Source organism: Zeus faber, assembly GCF_960531495.2.
Source record: "Zeus faber genome assembly, chromosome: 19".
NCBI classification, from domain to species: domain Eukaryota; kingdom Metazoa; phylum Chordata; class Actinopteri; order Zeiformes; family Zeidae; genus Zeus; species Zeus faber.
The window spans coordinates 11558161-11575039 of record NC_137206.1 but is presented as its reverse complement, the minus strand read 5'-3'; the positions used below and the strand labels follow the sequence as shown (position 1 = coordinate 11575039).

The 16879-nt window shown below is 47.5% G+C and overlaps 1 protein-coding gene across 1 annotated transcript in view; it reads left to right on the top strand.

Moving 5' to 3' along the window:
* adarb2 (adenosine deaminase RNA specific B2 (inactive)) overlaps window positions 1-16879 on the top strand; it is a gene marked incomplete at both ends in the record, with an annotated part of 152711 nt that overhangs the window by 121785 nt on the left and 14047 nt on the right. The window contains 4 exon segments of the mRNA XM_080020372.1: window positions 5340-5454; window positions 11178-11346; window positions 13377-13528; window positions 15239-15407. Of these exon segments, the coding sequence (XP_079876498.1) occupies window positions 5340-5454; window positions 11178-11346; window positions 13377-13528; window positions 15239-15407 (605 nt within the window).

Genomic DNA, 16879 nt, shown 5'->3' with positions numbered 1-16879 from the left:
AGAGATAAGGATGAAGGGGTAAATGAGGAAAACAGTCCGGAATGGCGCTGAAGATCTTTATCCTTATTTGCTCTTCCCGCGCTGAAGTGCACTCTGGGTAGAAACAATTTTCCGCCGTCCGTGTCGCCCAAGCACCTCGGCCGCTGCTCATGTTTTCTTCTGGTCTTTTTCTTCCCGTTTGGCAAATGGATGTGATGTCGTCACGTGAGCTAAATCAATTTATTACAAAGGTGAATGAGAGCCACATGAGAGTCCCACTTCGGCCGGCGGCGCGGCGCCTGACATTAGCTGCGCAATGACTCTAAATGTTAAACCGTTTAAAAGAAATCAGTCCAACTGAGGCAGTATTAATCTTTTTCTTTATCATTCATCATCTTCTTCATCGTTCACCGGCCTGCCAGCTCGCCCGGTCCCACGCCGGACCTCATCTCGCCGAGCGACAAGTCGCGGTAATGTCCCGTCGTGCTTGGGAGCAGGAACCTTGGCCTTGTTGTTCTGCCACATTAGGCCCACACCGAGGGCTCGGCCGTCAGAGATAGAAGGTGTGTCTATGTGTGTGTCTATGTGTGCGCTGCACCTCCTGGATTGCTCCCTCTCTATATATACAGTATACACACTCTTCATACAGTCTATCAATATGTATTTATATATAGGACATACAGATGGGTGTCAAAAAACAACATAAAGTGTCTTCGCAGGTGCTGGGCCACCACGAGCCGTCAGAACGGCTTCAGTGCGACTTGGCATATGTCCGACCAGCCTCTGGAACTCTACAAGAGGGATAGAAGAGATTAAAGATTCCAAAAACTATGCCCTCATTTGGTGATTTAACGATGTAGGTGGAGAGCGCCGTCCAACACACCGGTCCAAAATCTCCCATAGGTGTTCAATTGGGTTTAGATCCAGTGACTGCGGAGGTATTATTTTGTTATTATATATTTGAATAATAATAATAAAATACAATTTTAATAATAAAATAATAAAATTATTAATTAATAATACAATTAGTTTTTACGTAATCTTCATCAAACCATTCAGTGACCCTCTCGTGCCCTGTGGGTGGTGGCAGAGACCACGCCCATCCGAATAGAATTGCTTCATCGTAGGATGAAAGCGATCACTCAGAATAACTTTGTATTGATTTGCAGTGACTCGTCCCCCGAAGTGGACAAGTGGACCCAAACCACGGCAGGAAAACGCCCCCCAGCAGCATAACAGAGGCACCGGACCCCCTCCCTATAAGGGGTCAAGCATTCAGGCCTGAACCGCTCTCTTGGTGCACGCTACTCATGCACTCGCCCACTCGTCGAGAATATGGTGAAGGATGCCTCATCTGACCATGTCACCTTTTTCCGCGCCTCTGTGGACCAGCGCCACTCAACCATCCCGGATATGCGTCTGTCTTTGCAGCGAGGCGTTTATGCACAGCAGCCCGACTATGATAATCCTCTCTGTCTGTCAACGTAACTGTTCTTGCCCGTCACGTCCTGCATTGACATTCCGTCGGTCACCTTTCCCTTCGATCTAAATGCAGATGTCACTTTAGTCGTTGTTCCTATTGAAACACCAGCCAGTTGAGCGGTCTTTGGTACAGAGGCTGCTGCCATCCGTGCCCCAATAACGAACCCTCTTCCAAAGTCACTTGGATCTTTTCTTCTTGCCGTCCTGATCCAAACCCAAGGTCAACTGGGGCCCGCTCAGCCACAGAGCATGAGGGGATGCTCATTGCTTGATTCTATCGTGCACCTCACCAGTATGGGAGCACCTGCATTTGTTATGCTTTTCCACTCGTTTATTCAGGTTTTTCCTTTAATTCGTCACCCGTCTGTATATGTGGGACACGGAGGAGATATTTGAAGTGACGCAGTGAAACACAGAGAGACAGAGCCTGATTGGTTTCATTGATGCTGAAGGCACTGGGCAGGGGAGGAAGGGGCGATGGGGCTGATATGGATAAGGATGGAGAGACTCGATGGAAGCAGAGTCCAGCAGCAAGGTGGACGAAGAACAAAGGCGAGGTGAGCGGGGGTGAGAAAGAGGTGGAGAAGTACGGTGGGAGGGGGGGTGCGCGGGGGGGAAAAAAAAAATCAAAAATCATCCGGGCCACGTGCCAGGTTCCATTCCACCTTTGCTCTCGAGGCCACTCCCTGCTGCCACTTCCTCTCACCTCTGTAATGTCATCAATAAAAGGCCTTTCAGGGGGATGGAGGACTTGACTCCCAGGTTCAGATTGTGACCGACTCCAGCTGACGCTGCCAAGGCAAGCAGGATTCTGTTAGAATTAATTGGATGTCACTTTCAGGTGCAAGCGACTAGCCCGGTGTGCGTTTCCTGTGTCTTGTAATCGCTGGGGTTGTACACCGCTGTGCTGAGGTACATGTGCCTCAATCGTCACAATGATAAAATCAAATCACAATGAATAGATGAAGCGGAGACGCTTCGACGTCTGATACTATTATTAGCTAAAGCTTGAGATATCTTGAACATTAAATGCACTTTAGAGCTCAGACATATCCCGCTCACCAGGAAGTGACACCAGTCGCAGTCGTCACCTTGCTTCAAGCTGCTGGAAGGAGGAAGCTGTGTGAGCGCCTTGAGGGACCAAACGCAGCAGCTCCTCACCAGTGTCTGTTGAGGTGCTAAAGTTGCAGAAAGAAGATAATCATGTGAGGAGGGTGCATATAGTTTTGACACCTCGACGACGCCGATCTCCAGGAACTTTTCAGAATAGTCAATTAATATCTTTTCTTCCTGAAAGTTTTACACTGCTCCCGTCACTAAAATAAGACCTCAGAGTTTTCTATTCCAGTGTTTCTCAAAGTGAGGTCCACGGACCCCCAGGGGTCCCTGGCACTTAGCCAAGGGTCCATGAATTGTATTTTTATTATTTATATTTATTGTCTATTATCTCTTATTATCTATTTATTTCTATTTTTAGAAATATAATATTTTTTTGCAATATTTACATATATAATTATCTCATTTTAGACACTGAATACATTTTTATTTAATTCTGTATCTTGAAAGGGTGCAAATGCAAATACTTCTAATACATTTCCCTTGAATTGTGTGTGTTTTTCCACATGTAGAAGGGTCATATAAGGGGTCCTTGGTTGAAAAACGTTTGAGAACCCCAATTCTATTCTTTTCTATTCTATTTCAAACCCTGTCTGCACTGGTGTTACAGTGGCCACAGGGATGTATACACACACACACACACACACACACACACACACACACACACACACACACACACACACACACACACACACACACACACCAACCATGGCACCCATCATCACCCACAAGCTGTGAGCACCCGGCACAACACTTCCAACTGTGAGAGAATTTCACAACCCTGACGAGGGCCACGGAATGAAATATGCTCACTAATTCAGTTTCTCTCTCTCTCTCTCTCTCTCCCTCAGCCATGTCCATGATTTGGGAATCTGCCATTGTCCTTTTTAGCTATAGGGGGTGGTGCGGTAAGGACACGCGGATGCTCCAGACGCAATCAAACCTTTTAGATAGATAGATAGATAGATAGATGGATAGATGGATAGATAGATAGATAGATAGATAGTACACACTGAGCTTGAAAGATATTAGATAGATAAACAATAAACAATATACAATAAACCTCACAGTGAAGTGTACACAATAAAATAAAGCAGGATAATGAAGAATAAACCTGCAATTTGTAAAATCAAGCAATAAAGCTAAGCCTTAGCTAAGCCTAAACCTTTAAGATTTTACTGTTAACAAATAAAAAAATAAATATGGCAGGATAATGGAAAATAAACCTGAAATGTTTTAATAAAGCAGTATAAACCTGAGACATTTTAAGCGGCATAAACTTGAGGAACTTAAGTACTAAAACAGAATACTGACAATAAGCCTAAAAAACAAAAATTTAAAGTACACAACAAATATACACTTCGGTATTAACAAACAAACACTCATGGCTATTGTACAAAAAATAAATAAAAAAACATTCTGTGTATTTCTCCCAGAGGCAAGTGAAACTGTGTGTGAGTGTGAGAAGGAAGGTAAAGATAAATACGAGAAGACAGATCGGATGGGAGGGGAGGAGGGGTGAGAGGATGTATGAGCAGCAGGGATGGAAGGTGGAGGAACAGTTCTCCGAAGTTCTCCCACGCTGGCATCGCGGCATTTCTCTCATTTCCATTTCAGACGCCCCGTCTTTTCATCACGGCACTGGGGGGCGATGGCTTTGAACTGAAAATAGTGGTTCCATTTCTCGTATTATTATTATTGTCACAATAATAATAATAATAATAATAATAATAATAATAATAATAATACAAAATTATAATAATAATGATAAATGCGATTGAAAAAATGAATAAATAATAATAATAATAATAACAATCACCCTGTGACACATTGTTATTGTTATAGTGTCATTCTTATTACCACTATAGTGCTCTTTATTATACAATGTTCATACTTTTATTCAACATACTCGCTACTCGCTAATCTACTCATGCTGACAGGTTAATTTTGTCGCCATATTTTTTATTCATTGTGTGTTTCCTTTTCATTTTTATCTCTAACTCAAACTATTTCGTACTGTTCTGTAACACCTGCATCTTCCCCAGGGATCAGTAGAGTGCCTTATCTTAATCATAATGATAATATAAATATGAAATAGAGTATGAATACTAAATAAAAAACAATATGTCACACACCCCATTAGATATTACGATACAACTAAAAATAACAGGGAAAGATTTATTGACACCACATTCCACCATGACAAAAGGTTCATTATTGACCTGATCTGACTAATTAACCTGAATGGGTCCATTAATATGGGGTCTGTTCTGTTCACCAGAATAGACAATATGTGCGAATGAACTATACATTGTCTTTACTGGTAATTACATACCCATAATTAATGCAATGAACTATACCTGCGATTACGCTGCTACAACCCCTCTGGCTCCATTTGTCTCCTCGCCTCGTTTGGGTTTTCTGCACATCTATTTTTAAATGCAAAATGGGAAGAATATGAAACAAAGTACAGTTTTCTTGATTGTTAAAAGACGTAGTCTTCATGTACAAGGTTGTCGACACAATTCCTGCAAACTTTTGGTGAGGCTGCTTTAAACCTTCTCCGACATGGAACTATCTCACCCCTCATCTTTGAATGTACTTTGACGATCAAACATCGTTGACTTTGAAATAACACCCAGAGTAAGTCAAAAAGAAAGAGCCCAAACTGTAATATGTGCGGCGATACCAAGCATGTCCGCTCTCTGTGCCTCCGCCAGGCGTCTGACCAGCGATATTAATGGAGCCATTGTGTCTTTCAGGACTTTGCCGATTCAATATTCCACTTGGTGAGGGAGAAGTACCGTTCGCTGGTGGGCGGCTGCAGCCCCGCGCACGCACGACACAAGTCCCTGGCAGGCATCGTAATGACCCGAGGTATGGCAAATTTCATCGACTTTTATATATGACTGTGAATTATTGAAGCGGTGCAATATAGCGAGAGTCTGGGTGGACGGGCGGTGGAAGACGAGACGGGGGAGGCAGGTAGGGAAAGTATAGGGAGACGGAGGGAGAGATGCAGAGAGCAGGACATGGGAATGGACAGGAATCCTAAATGGAGAGGGAAGTGATGAATCAAGGGAGGGCGAGACAGAGGGAGACGCCACTACACACCGAAAACCTCTCGTACCCTGGGCATACATGCCTCCCTGATAAATTATTGACGATGGCCGAAGTTTCGAAGGGGAATGAGGCCAGGTGGTGAGTGTCAGTCATCCGGGGGGCCGTGGGCCGGACTTGCCGGGCTCAAGCTGCTTCGAGAGGAGTTCCAGGTTCTCCTGCTGTGGGAATGTTAATGAGATCATCTTAAAACGTAATCTGAAGCTCGGCCGACTCGCACGCTCAGGGGAGGAATACTGGGAAGCCTGAATTTATTGGGCCTGTCTCATTTGCTCGGAGGCCTCCTTGATAGGTAACAATAATAGGAAACAATGCTACTTGGGATTGTCTCATGAGGCGAGGAGGCGTAGTGTCCATCCTAGGGAGGGTCCTTGCCTGGGCCAAATCTCAAGCAAACATCAGGTCACTCCTTGGTCAGCGTGGGTTATCCCATAAGTCTGTGGGACTCTAGCGACAATGAAAAAAAAAACCAAATAAACAAGTTGTGGTTGGTTCTAGCACTGACTGTATATATATGAGGACTTTGATTGGTGTCGGTTGAGCCTGTCGCACCACAAGATTGAATAATGTCAACATCGAAACCTGAGGAACAGGGCTGCGTCAAAGGCGTTACTGCCTTGCTAGGTGGTCTCAGTGCTCGAAACTTTTGACAAAGCAGGCTCCTAAACAAAAAAAAACAAAAAATATATATATATAAAAAAACAGGTACCCATGGGAAACATCCTTGCAAATGAAACGGATGCATACTTAGCCTGATGAGTAACAAAATATTTGTTGTAGCGTACTCACTCTGACAGGTTGTCATGATAGAGTCAATTAACACACACACACACACACACACACACAGGCATTCCCATGATAACGCACGCTGACCAGCACAGGCAAGCTTCTGCAAATCCACACACACATACACACACACACACACGCGCTCACACAGAGTCACACGGGCAGAGGCTTTATCTCTGTCGGTGGGGATGTGGCCTGTGGGGTGGTGGGGCACCGGGGTCAGCGAGGAGGGATTGGTATCTTAGCTGTCTTTGGAGAGCTGCAGCTCATCAATTTAGACTTCAGTGAGACCACCGCTCGCCCCAACCTAATCCAATCCCTCTCCTCTCCTCTGCCGCCGAGTAATTGCTTCTGTTTGTTTATTAATAGGCAGCGTTATCTTCAAAGATCCAGACACAGGGGCAGTCTAAGCGTCTGGGCCCATGCAGGCAGACACCAAACCGAGCGGGGGCATCGAGAGTTCTGCTCCGCTCAGTTCAACCCTCCACACCCCACCACCACCACCACCAGCACACACGCACACGTGCGCACGCACACACACACACACACACACACAAACACAGACAGATGCCGACACACCCTTTCTGCCTCTGCCTCCCTTCTAGGAATATTAATGGTGGTCTTTCAGGGCGAGACAGACAGATTAACAGACCAAACAGACAGACACCAAACAGCCGCACAACCCCACCCGCCCCGCCGCCCCGCCGAGACAGTTTAGCCCCAACCTGAGCCAGATTAGCCCCGCCAGCAGGCGGCCTGGCCGACAAAGCGGTGAGAGGGACGCCAAAGTACACCGCCGACACACCTGTCAGATGGCGTGGAGAATCACGTTGGAATCGATCTGAGGGAGGGCTGGGCGCGGGGAGATGGCAAACACTGTTCAGATGTTCTTGTGGACATTAAGAATCAGTCTCCCCTCGTGGCTCGGAGGGAATGGTCACATGACAAAGTACCAAAAGCCTCCCGTCAGCCCCTCCGCACGGCCATCTTTTGAAGTTCCTCCGAGGTTGTCTTATTGAGTCCGCGGCGATGGGAATCCGAGAGAAATTCCACGGAGACTCAAACGGAAGAAATTAGAGTACGGTGTTTCAAACGAGTTCATTATGAGCCTCCACTTGGTCTGGATCCCACTTTTTTCTCTCTCTCTCTCTCTCTCTCTCTCTCTCTCTCTCTCTCTCTCTCTCTCTCTCTCTCTCTTCTCTCTCTCTCTCTCTCTCTCGCTCTGTCTCACCTTAACTATTTTCTCTGCCCCTTATCTCTTTTGGGGGCGTCACAAATTTTTTACCTTCGACAAAAACCTCCAGCGAGATAACAGCTTTCTTCAAATATTACAGGAGAGACGTGTCCTGTATGTGTGGCAGCAGAAAGACATTGCCGGCGAACGCCGGCATTACTTTTAATCTTCTCGTACCTCCTCGACAGTCTTCACGTCTGCCTGCTGCTGACAGATCGTCAGTAGGTTACATATGATGACGATTCTTCCCGCTTCAGCTTCAGGAATTTTCCGTCGCCCGCGGAGGGAACTATGGTGGAGATGATTTGAATCCTGCCCTAATCACAATCAATGGAAAGAACATCCTGTGATCGATGTGCGTTTGTGTGCAGCCCCGGCGGCCGTAGACCTTGTCTGAGAGGGAGTGAGCGTCCCTTCAAAGTAAGGTTAAATGTAATGTTGGCTTGTTCAGAATAACAGATTTATAATCACATGGAGGTCGGCACGTGAGGAGATGTGAAATTGCAACAATTGAAGAAGGCGAGAATATGTGGAAGGTAGCTGGGCTTACCTCAAGATGGGCCCTAGAACATCTACAGTACTATCTATAGTCGATGACCGGTGACCTGTGCAACAAGCAGGTGCTTTGCTTTCCTGAAACCGCCGCCCTGAATCCACAACACGGATGTAAATGCCTGTGAAAATGTCTCCATTCCTTTGTATAAACAGCGTAATCGACCGGCACGCGGACTGCTGCAGTGCCGCGTCATGTAGCGGGTTGCGTCGTGGCGAAGAGAAGCCATTTGGTCAACATGGGCGGGCGTGACACGTCCACAAGTCGTTTTTATGACGTCAATTCTTATTTTGGCGATACCTGCATGGATAGATTACAGATCAGACTCTTTTCGTGGTTTATTTTCATTCGCACTCCTCTTTGGATAGTCGGAGGGTCAAGCGGATGTTCTACTGTAGAACGTGTGCCGCTGCATCGAGGTTGGCGCGGGCATCTTTTTCAAACGGAAGAACGCGAGTGGTTGCCCGCGATGAGCCCGCTTTTTGACAGCGCTGCCGTCCCGGGGTGCGACACTCCTCGAGTTTCCAGTAATCAACAGATGTGGTTTTGTATGAGCGCCGCCCGAGGCCGCTGACTGCGCTACCTTGTTCCCCTCCAACCGCTCCCTTTGTATCCCTGTGATGCATCTGATTATTCCTGGTTTAAAAACAGCACTGCCTGTGGGGCTCTCTACCTCTCCCTCGCTCTCTCCCTCGCTCTCTCTCACGCTCTCTCCCTCGCTCTCTCCCTCGCTCTCTCTCTCTCTCTCTCTCTCTCTCTCTCCTGTTTATCCCCCACCGCCCCCCTGTCTCCTCCAAACTGAGGGGCACCTCGGTGCCAATTTCATGGCGGGGTGGCGAGCTGCATGGCAGAAATTATCCACTGCAAAATTAATCTAAACAATCGCAATGTGGAACAGGGAGTGTGTGAATGTGTTTGTGTGTGTGTGTGTGTGTGTGTGTGTGTGTGTGTGTGTGTGTGTGTGTGTGTGTGTGTGTGTGTGTGTGTGTGTGTGTGTTGGGGGCGGAGGGGGAGCAGAGTGTTGCCTTTTTGAACTTGCTTTTATCACCAACACCGAATTGTGGGGCGCTGCTCACAGGCATTGTTGACTGTTTATCTCATAGAACATAGACTTCCTCTTTTTGTTATTATTACTGTTGCTGTACCGTAAAAACAGGTTGACTCGCGTCTCCAAAGCAATAATGGATATAATACCTCCAAGAGTATTATCTTATATCATTTCGACTTCAACTTTGTATAGTTCTTTCTGTATCCCCCACCCCCCAAAAATAGTGTAGTATGTATGTGAGTCGACGTTTTTTTTCATAGGCAGAGCTTGTTTCGGTGACCGGGCTCCACCTCAGCACTATGTCAGCGCCTTGTTAGTGCAGTGAGTGGGGAAGTGGAATGTCACCACCTAAGCTGAAACCCCAACACCCTCGTAGATGCTCAGCATGTTGCTATTGCCAGACCTTTAGTTTACCAGTCCTCCTCTACCTATGTTCATCCCTGCAAGTTCCCCCCCGAATCTCTCCCAGTGGAAGTGAGAAATAATTTGCTGCCTCTACCTCCGCCAGAGGCTGACGTAGAAGTTAGTGATGATACCTGAGCAGTCGGAACAGTTGCTGTCGTTGCGTTGAGGAAGTCAAGTCAAGAGGAGAGACGGATGTGAAAGAAGATAAACAAACAAAACTCAGCAAAAGCAACATTGCTTTCTTTACAAATATACTCTATGTTCTATAAAAATATGAAAGCGAAATGAATGTTTCCTCACGATAAGACACAGGATCTGATATAAGGCACACGGTGCCCTCACAAATCTCCGTAAAATCAGCTCCAAATGGCTTAGATGGCGCCCGAGCTAACACCAAGCACCGCCACCACAAGTGCCGCCGTATTTCACGGAGGTTATCAAGTGGGCACCCTCTTTCACCAATGTTTTGGTTGAATAAGGCCACTTCCACATCCTGCACCCTCAGCCTGCCATTAGTGCATGTGATAACCGTTAACTACCGCCTCTGGCTCTGCCGCCTTTAATCCCTGAGTACCACCCTCGGTATGAACCGGCCCCGGAGCCTTCTCAGTGGCTACAGTTAACATTCCATTAAAAGGTTACTTGAAGAGAAATGCAAGTTTTGTGGGCCATTTGAGTGTATTTGTACCTAACCTTAATATTTTTCCACTTACTACGAGTGGTTGCCGTGTGGACAATTGAGATCACCCCCCTCCCCCTTTATCAAGTCTCAGGAAACATACCTTCAAGGAAAGAGTGATTTAGGCCGAAACGGAACGAGACACAAAGGAGTCCGTGCTGCATTAGCCTGCTAGGCGCGTTAGAATGTTAGTGCCTTCAATTCAAATGATCTTCGTTTGAGAACCCGTTCTTTGGGTGGGGTCTGGGGTGACATCACAGCCGCTCCCCTCGTCCACCCCTCTCCCTCTCCTCCCGCGCCTTTCCTCTTCTGTTCTCTCCTGTGTCTTTTATTCTCCTTTCCCCTACACTCCTGTTCCCGTCCTTTTCTCATTTCACCACCCCTCCCCGTGCTCCGACCCGAAACCGCCGCTGCCCCTCCCCGCACTCCTCTCCTCTCCTCTCTTCTCCTCTTCGCTCCCCATCAGTGGAGGTGTCAGGGCTATGTCGCCTCTGTGCCATCTGGGCAGGGGCTGATAACGGCTCACGCACCGCGCCCGCCCCCTGGCAGGTCCTCCAGCGGGTAGCGGTGACGAGCGGTGAGCGGAGCCAAGCAGATGAGGGGATGGCGTACGGCTAGACCGGCCGAACCGGTCCATTGATGACCGAGTCCGTCATTTAGGCCGGATTGAGTTTGGTTTGGAAAATTCTCGTTTCAATCGTCAATTCATTTCATCCTAATGTGTGTGTGTGTGTGTGTGTGTGTGTGTGTGTGTGTGTTTGGTCCTTTTGAGCAGATCTCAACCTGAGGCGGGCCCAGGTGGTGGCGTTATCTACAGGCACCAAGTGCATCAACGGGGAGTACCTCAGCGACCAGGGACACGTGGTAAACGACTGTCACGCCGAGGTCACCTCCCGGAGAGCGCTGCTACGCTACTTCTACTCTCAGCTCGAGCTGTTCCTGAGGTGAGGCGGCCGTCCTCTGCTCTCCCGGGCAGCAGGAGTATTTTTTTAACGCCACGTCCATTCCAGCCGGCCCACTCTCTACGATAAACTGGTGGCTACGACACCGTCTCTGCGCCGGAGGTCCCTGAACACGCCACTCGGGTGGCGCGTGGTAGGCGAAACTGTCACGTATGGGTATTGTGAAAGGGGCTTTCAACGCCGGTTTCTTGTTTTCGATGTTAAATGGAAATCATACAACATACACTACATTTATGCCGTGATTTATGTCGTCAGGGTTGTACTGTGGCACTGGCTTGACCTCCAGAGAGGTTTCTCTCTGAGAACAGCACTATCTTGTGTTCCAGAAACCTCCCAACAATGTGGTTTCAAGTAAAGTGTACTCAAACAATCCCGAGATTCTATATCCAGGGTCTTGGGGTTGTTGTTGTTTTTTTTTGTTTTTTTTTAACACTTGTTGTGCTTCTGACACTGCGGCTGTGATCTCACAGAGGCCATCGCGCCAAGCAACAGCCAGAGATGGACAAAATACATGAGCATGCATCGAGATACATGTTCTAAGTAAATGCCCATTAAATGTGTCAAAATAAATTAGGACATACTCTTGTGAGAAATACAATGTAATAATTAACATTTCAAAGTCCAAAAATACTGAATGTGAAATTTTGGTATTGATATTTTCTAAGCAGGACTGTGCTTTTCCAAACAGTGAATTTAGCCGACCTCCCTAGAATCAAAGCAATCTATTGATAAGGAATGTTTCCTTTTGCGATTTGCAGTGTGCAGAATAAAAACACATATCACACATACACACAAATATTTAACACAAAATAATGTTATTTTCCGACTCTCGCTCATAATTTTCATAGAAATTCATTTTCCAAATGTCTCCCCAGGTATTAATTAAGTGCTATCTTGTCTTATCAAGGAAAGCAATTGAAGTACTGATTACTGAGTACTGTAATTAAAGTAGATTTCCCCAAATGATCTTGATATAAATTCCATTTTATTTTTTCCAACTCTAACTAGAGAACAAATGATTAAAAATATGCCTAAGTTATTCCAACACCTTAATTTCAAAGACATGAAATAGAAATATAGCCTACAGCGACATTTTCCGCATGTATGGAGAGCGCGTCATCGACAAGTTTGGACTCCCCCGACTGCCTCCATTTATTATGTTTGGGCGCTCCATGAGGAGGGCTGATTCATCAGATTAGTGGCTCAAAGTCTACATCCTTGAATGTCATATTTGCATATGTAGCACTGACTTTTTGTCTTAGCACAATGCCCGCTGGAAGGTGCGAGAGACTTCGAGGCTGACCAAAATGGCTAATGGGAAAGATAAGTCATAATGAAATGACCAAACAAAATGCCAGAGCCGGCATATTTATACTGCAGGAAAAGGACATGGCCGACAGAGAGGAGATTATAGAGAGAGTTGTGTCCGTGCATTGCATTGACGCATTACGGCGACACAGGCTATAAGGTGTGTTTTATGTATTTGTGTCATTTGAATTGTGCGTGGGTGTGTGTGTGTGTGTGTGTGTGTGCGCGTACCTGTGTGCCTTGTATGTACCTGCCTGCTGCAGAAAGCCCGTGTTCCAGTCCTCAGCCCTCTGAAGCAATGGCCTGCATAGTCATCAACCATAACATTATAGCCGTGACCCTCCACCGTCTCTCTCTCTCTCTCTCTCTCTCTCTTTCTGCGTTTCAAGCACGCGCGCACACACACACACACACACACACACACACACACACACACAGACACACACACACACACACACACACACATGGCCGGGCCCTCCTCAGCCTGAGTAATGTCCTGCAGGGTGTCTGACAGCAGGAGAATGGACAGAGGGCCCGGCCCAAGTTCATCTCCGTTCCATCTCTCCCCTCGCTTCACTTCATCATTGGAAAAGAAAGCACCACCCTTTCACCCCCACGCCCCTGCCGTCTCATCAGTCTCTCTCTCTCTCTCTCTCTCTTTGTCTCTTCCTCTCCCTCCACCCCTCTCCCGCCGCCCTGCGCAGCAAACGGCCCGAGGACTGGGAGGCGTCGATATTCGTGCGGCACAAGGAGAGCGGCTACAGGTTGAGAGACAACGTCCACTTCCACATGTACGTCAGCACCACGCCCTGCGGAGACGGCCGGCTCAACTCGCCCTACGAAATCACGGCCGACCGTAAGACGACCGGGGAACTCCTCCTTACTCTTCCCTGACTCTGGCTCTGCGAATCCCCCCCCTTGGTCGGCTGCCAATCCCGACAAGGGTTTATAGAGCGATCGTGCTCCCTTCTCTCGGAGAAGCCGCCGCGCCGCTTTCTTCAGACCGTAGAAATGGAAACGGCTTTGCCGGCGCTGTCAGGGAACCGGCGTCCTCTTCATGTCGCGTGTTTCGTCGGCGGCCCCTTTCAGACACCCTGTGCTGACGGGATGACATTTTCGCTGCTTAGCCAAAGAAAATGGAACTCAGATTCCTTCAGAGGCTCACATGGCATTTCTGCGCCTATGTTACTTTCAAGGTTGGAAATGACTTCATGTTCAATGGCGTCCTCTGGAACATCCGTGCACTGAATGATCCCGGGGGTGGAGATTCGGGCGGGGCCAAAGGTAGAGGAAAAAAAAACTTTAACGCTTATTATCCAATCTGTAGCAGAAGAAAATTTTGGAATCGCTGTTTTTTTTGTTTGTTTGCCTTCTTTGTCTTTCAAATGGTCGGCACTTCGACTCCAGACGACCGAATTAGTCTCGCCGTTAGTTGACGCTGCTCTTTTGTGCCTCCGCGCTGGAAGTCGAGGCTCGTGTCTCGAGACTGCATCACCTCGGGGCAAAGCCACAGCAGCAGCGACGCAGACAGAAAAAGAGAGAAAGGGAAAGGAGAGAAGAGAGAGAGAAAGAGAGAGAGAGAGGGCGTGAGTGCGCCGAGGAGTCGTTCTCGATATTGCGGAGGTACGCCAATTTCGCTTTGGCGAGGGCGCGGGGAAACATGGAAAAAGTGACAAACCCCCAGGCAGTGTCTTCTATTCACACCGCTTCCTTTTTCTGCCGTGAATGCACATGAATTTATTGTGCCGCTTTTAGCTGCAATCGAGTCAGCCGAGTTATGGCCCTATAAGTAGATGATAGACTGTGTCGGGGGCACATCCTGTCAAATTGGGACCTGTACGGCTCCACTTCTTGTTTCCCGCACGGCAAATTCCGGTCTATTCAGTGAACTCCCCGGGGGGGTCAAAATCAGCTCAATTTGAGTGTGCATGTGTGGCCATTGACTGTAAAAAAAAGAAAATCCAGCCGTGAGTCAGAGTAAACCTTCTCTCTTGAAAGGGAAATAAACTGGGTATAAAAAATAAACTCCGGGAATCCCAGCCCTTTCACGCCTAATGCCGAACGCCCGATTTTTTTGAGTCCCAGGAATTTGCTGCGCGCACAGCCCCAGATTCCCCTGGCGGAGACGTCCACGATACAATGCAAAATTCTCACCAGGCTGTCGACGCTGCCGCGGCACTTTATTCAGGTGCTGTGAATGTGTTTCCTACGCTGGAAATGAAGGGATTGGTGTCAGGATTAATACAGCTGTCTGAATAAATGCATTTAATGATGCTGGTGCTGGAGCTGCGGCCTTATTACAAGGTAACTGCAGTGTGATTGCCGTAAGCCGATTGCGGCAAATTTGGTGTATACTTAGAAATAACAAGCAGACTAATTACACGTGAACACCGTCAATTAGTACACAAGAAATAATTGCAAATTGCTAATTGTTAATTGCTAAATAACCGCTACTAACTAGTGTATAAAGTGAATAGTATTCGGGAAATTATATTATAGGGTCCTTTCGTGAGTGGTTCCTAAATTCCTGCCGGCGGATCATCCGTTTGTACTCTTGCCTCTGCAGTGCACAGCAGCAGACACCTCGCCAGGAAACACCACAGCCACCTGAGGACCAAGATCGAGTCGGGCGAGGGGACCGTCCCCGTGCGGTTCCGGGGGCCCGTCCAGACCTGGGACGGGGTCCTGCAGGGGGAGCAGCTCATCACCATGTCCTGCACCGACAAGATCTCCAGGTCGGTGCTTTCTGCGGCCTCGTACCGTATTTGTGGCAGCGTTGTAAACTGTCTATCAGTCCATCTATCCCTCTGTCTGTCTGTCTGTCTGTCTGTCTCTGTCTATCTATCCCTCTGTCTGTCTGTCTGTCTATCTATCCCTTTGTCTGTCTGTCTGTCTGTCTGTCTGTCTCTATCTGTCTGTCTATCTATCTATCTCTCTGTCAGTCTGTCTATCTCTGTCTGTCTGTCTGTCTGTCTGTCTATCTATCTGTCTATCCATCTAGCTGTGTGGAAGAACAGATGGGAGAGATGCAAGTTGTGTTGATGAGTGACTGGTTCCTTGATGAGAACCGTAGCCTTTCGCTCGGGAAGTCTGTCGACAAATTCCTGGAAGAGACGAGCGAGAAAAGAGCAAAGACAGCTGTGATATTGATCGAGGGGTGAATCATATTGGAAGATTAGCTTTGCTTATGAAAATAAACGATCTCCGTTTAAAGAGAGCACTTGAAAAGGTGCTTTGTGAGCCACGGAAGATTCGGTGATATTTACCTTTGCGAAAGCGTGCGTGTGTACGCGTGTGCGTGTGTGTGTGTGTGTGCGTGCGTGCGTGCTTGCGTGCGTGCGTGTGTGTGTGCGCGTGTCTGATCTGCCGTATTCAACAATTGTATTGTTATCTGGCTGGTGACGACTGATTTCCCCGGTGAAGGGTTTATCCCTCACTAACAAATCGGCATATTGAAAGGACACTCCGGCTCCGGTCAACCAGGAGCTCGGTTTGTGAGGTGCAGACTCAGACTCGTGTGGGTCCAGGACGGACGGTCCGGTTTCCAAACTCCCTTGTCCCTTGTTGACACTCACTTGTCGTCCTTTTGAGAACAACCCTGATATCTGGCATTCCACCGGTGATTCTGTCCGTGCTGAAAGACTTTGTTATACCCGCAATGGTCAAAAGAGAGTGGCTTCCTCACATTTTGGGGATATGGAAGAGGCAAACACACACGAGGGTCAAAGTGTGTGGTCACGAGTGTGTGTGTGGTTACGAGTGGCTTGATTTTCGGGGTCTGCCTTTTTTTTTTTTTTTTTTTTTTTTTTAAACACCCCGCGTCCAAAAACGGCGAAATGGTTTGTGATGTGGAAATCGTCCAGTGTACTTCAGTATTTGCGTAAAAAGAACGTCGGCTCCCCGGACGGACTCGACGTCGTGGAGAGCCGCGCCGCTCACTTTCTGCGCATCGTGGTTTGATGGCCGCTCAGAAACTTTTACCACCGCCTCGCCCTCGCAATGCATTGTGGGATACGATTCAGACAGCACTCATTTTGACTTACTAAATAGCATGCTAGTACATCATTCCAGACACAGGAAATGTTTAAAGTTAGTTCAAGGTTATTTTCCAGATATTTATATGAAGGTTAAAGCTATAGTACAGCAGCCGAGTACGTCTTCACATTTACAGGGTCAAATCTGCTTTCACACTGACAGTGGTGGGCTG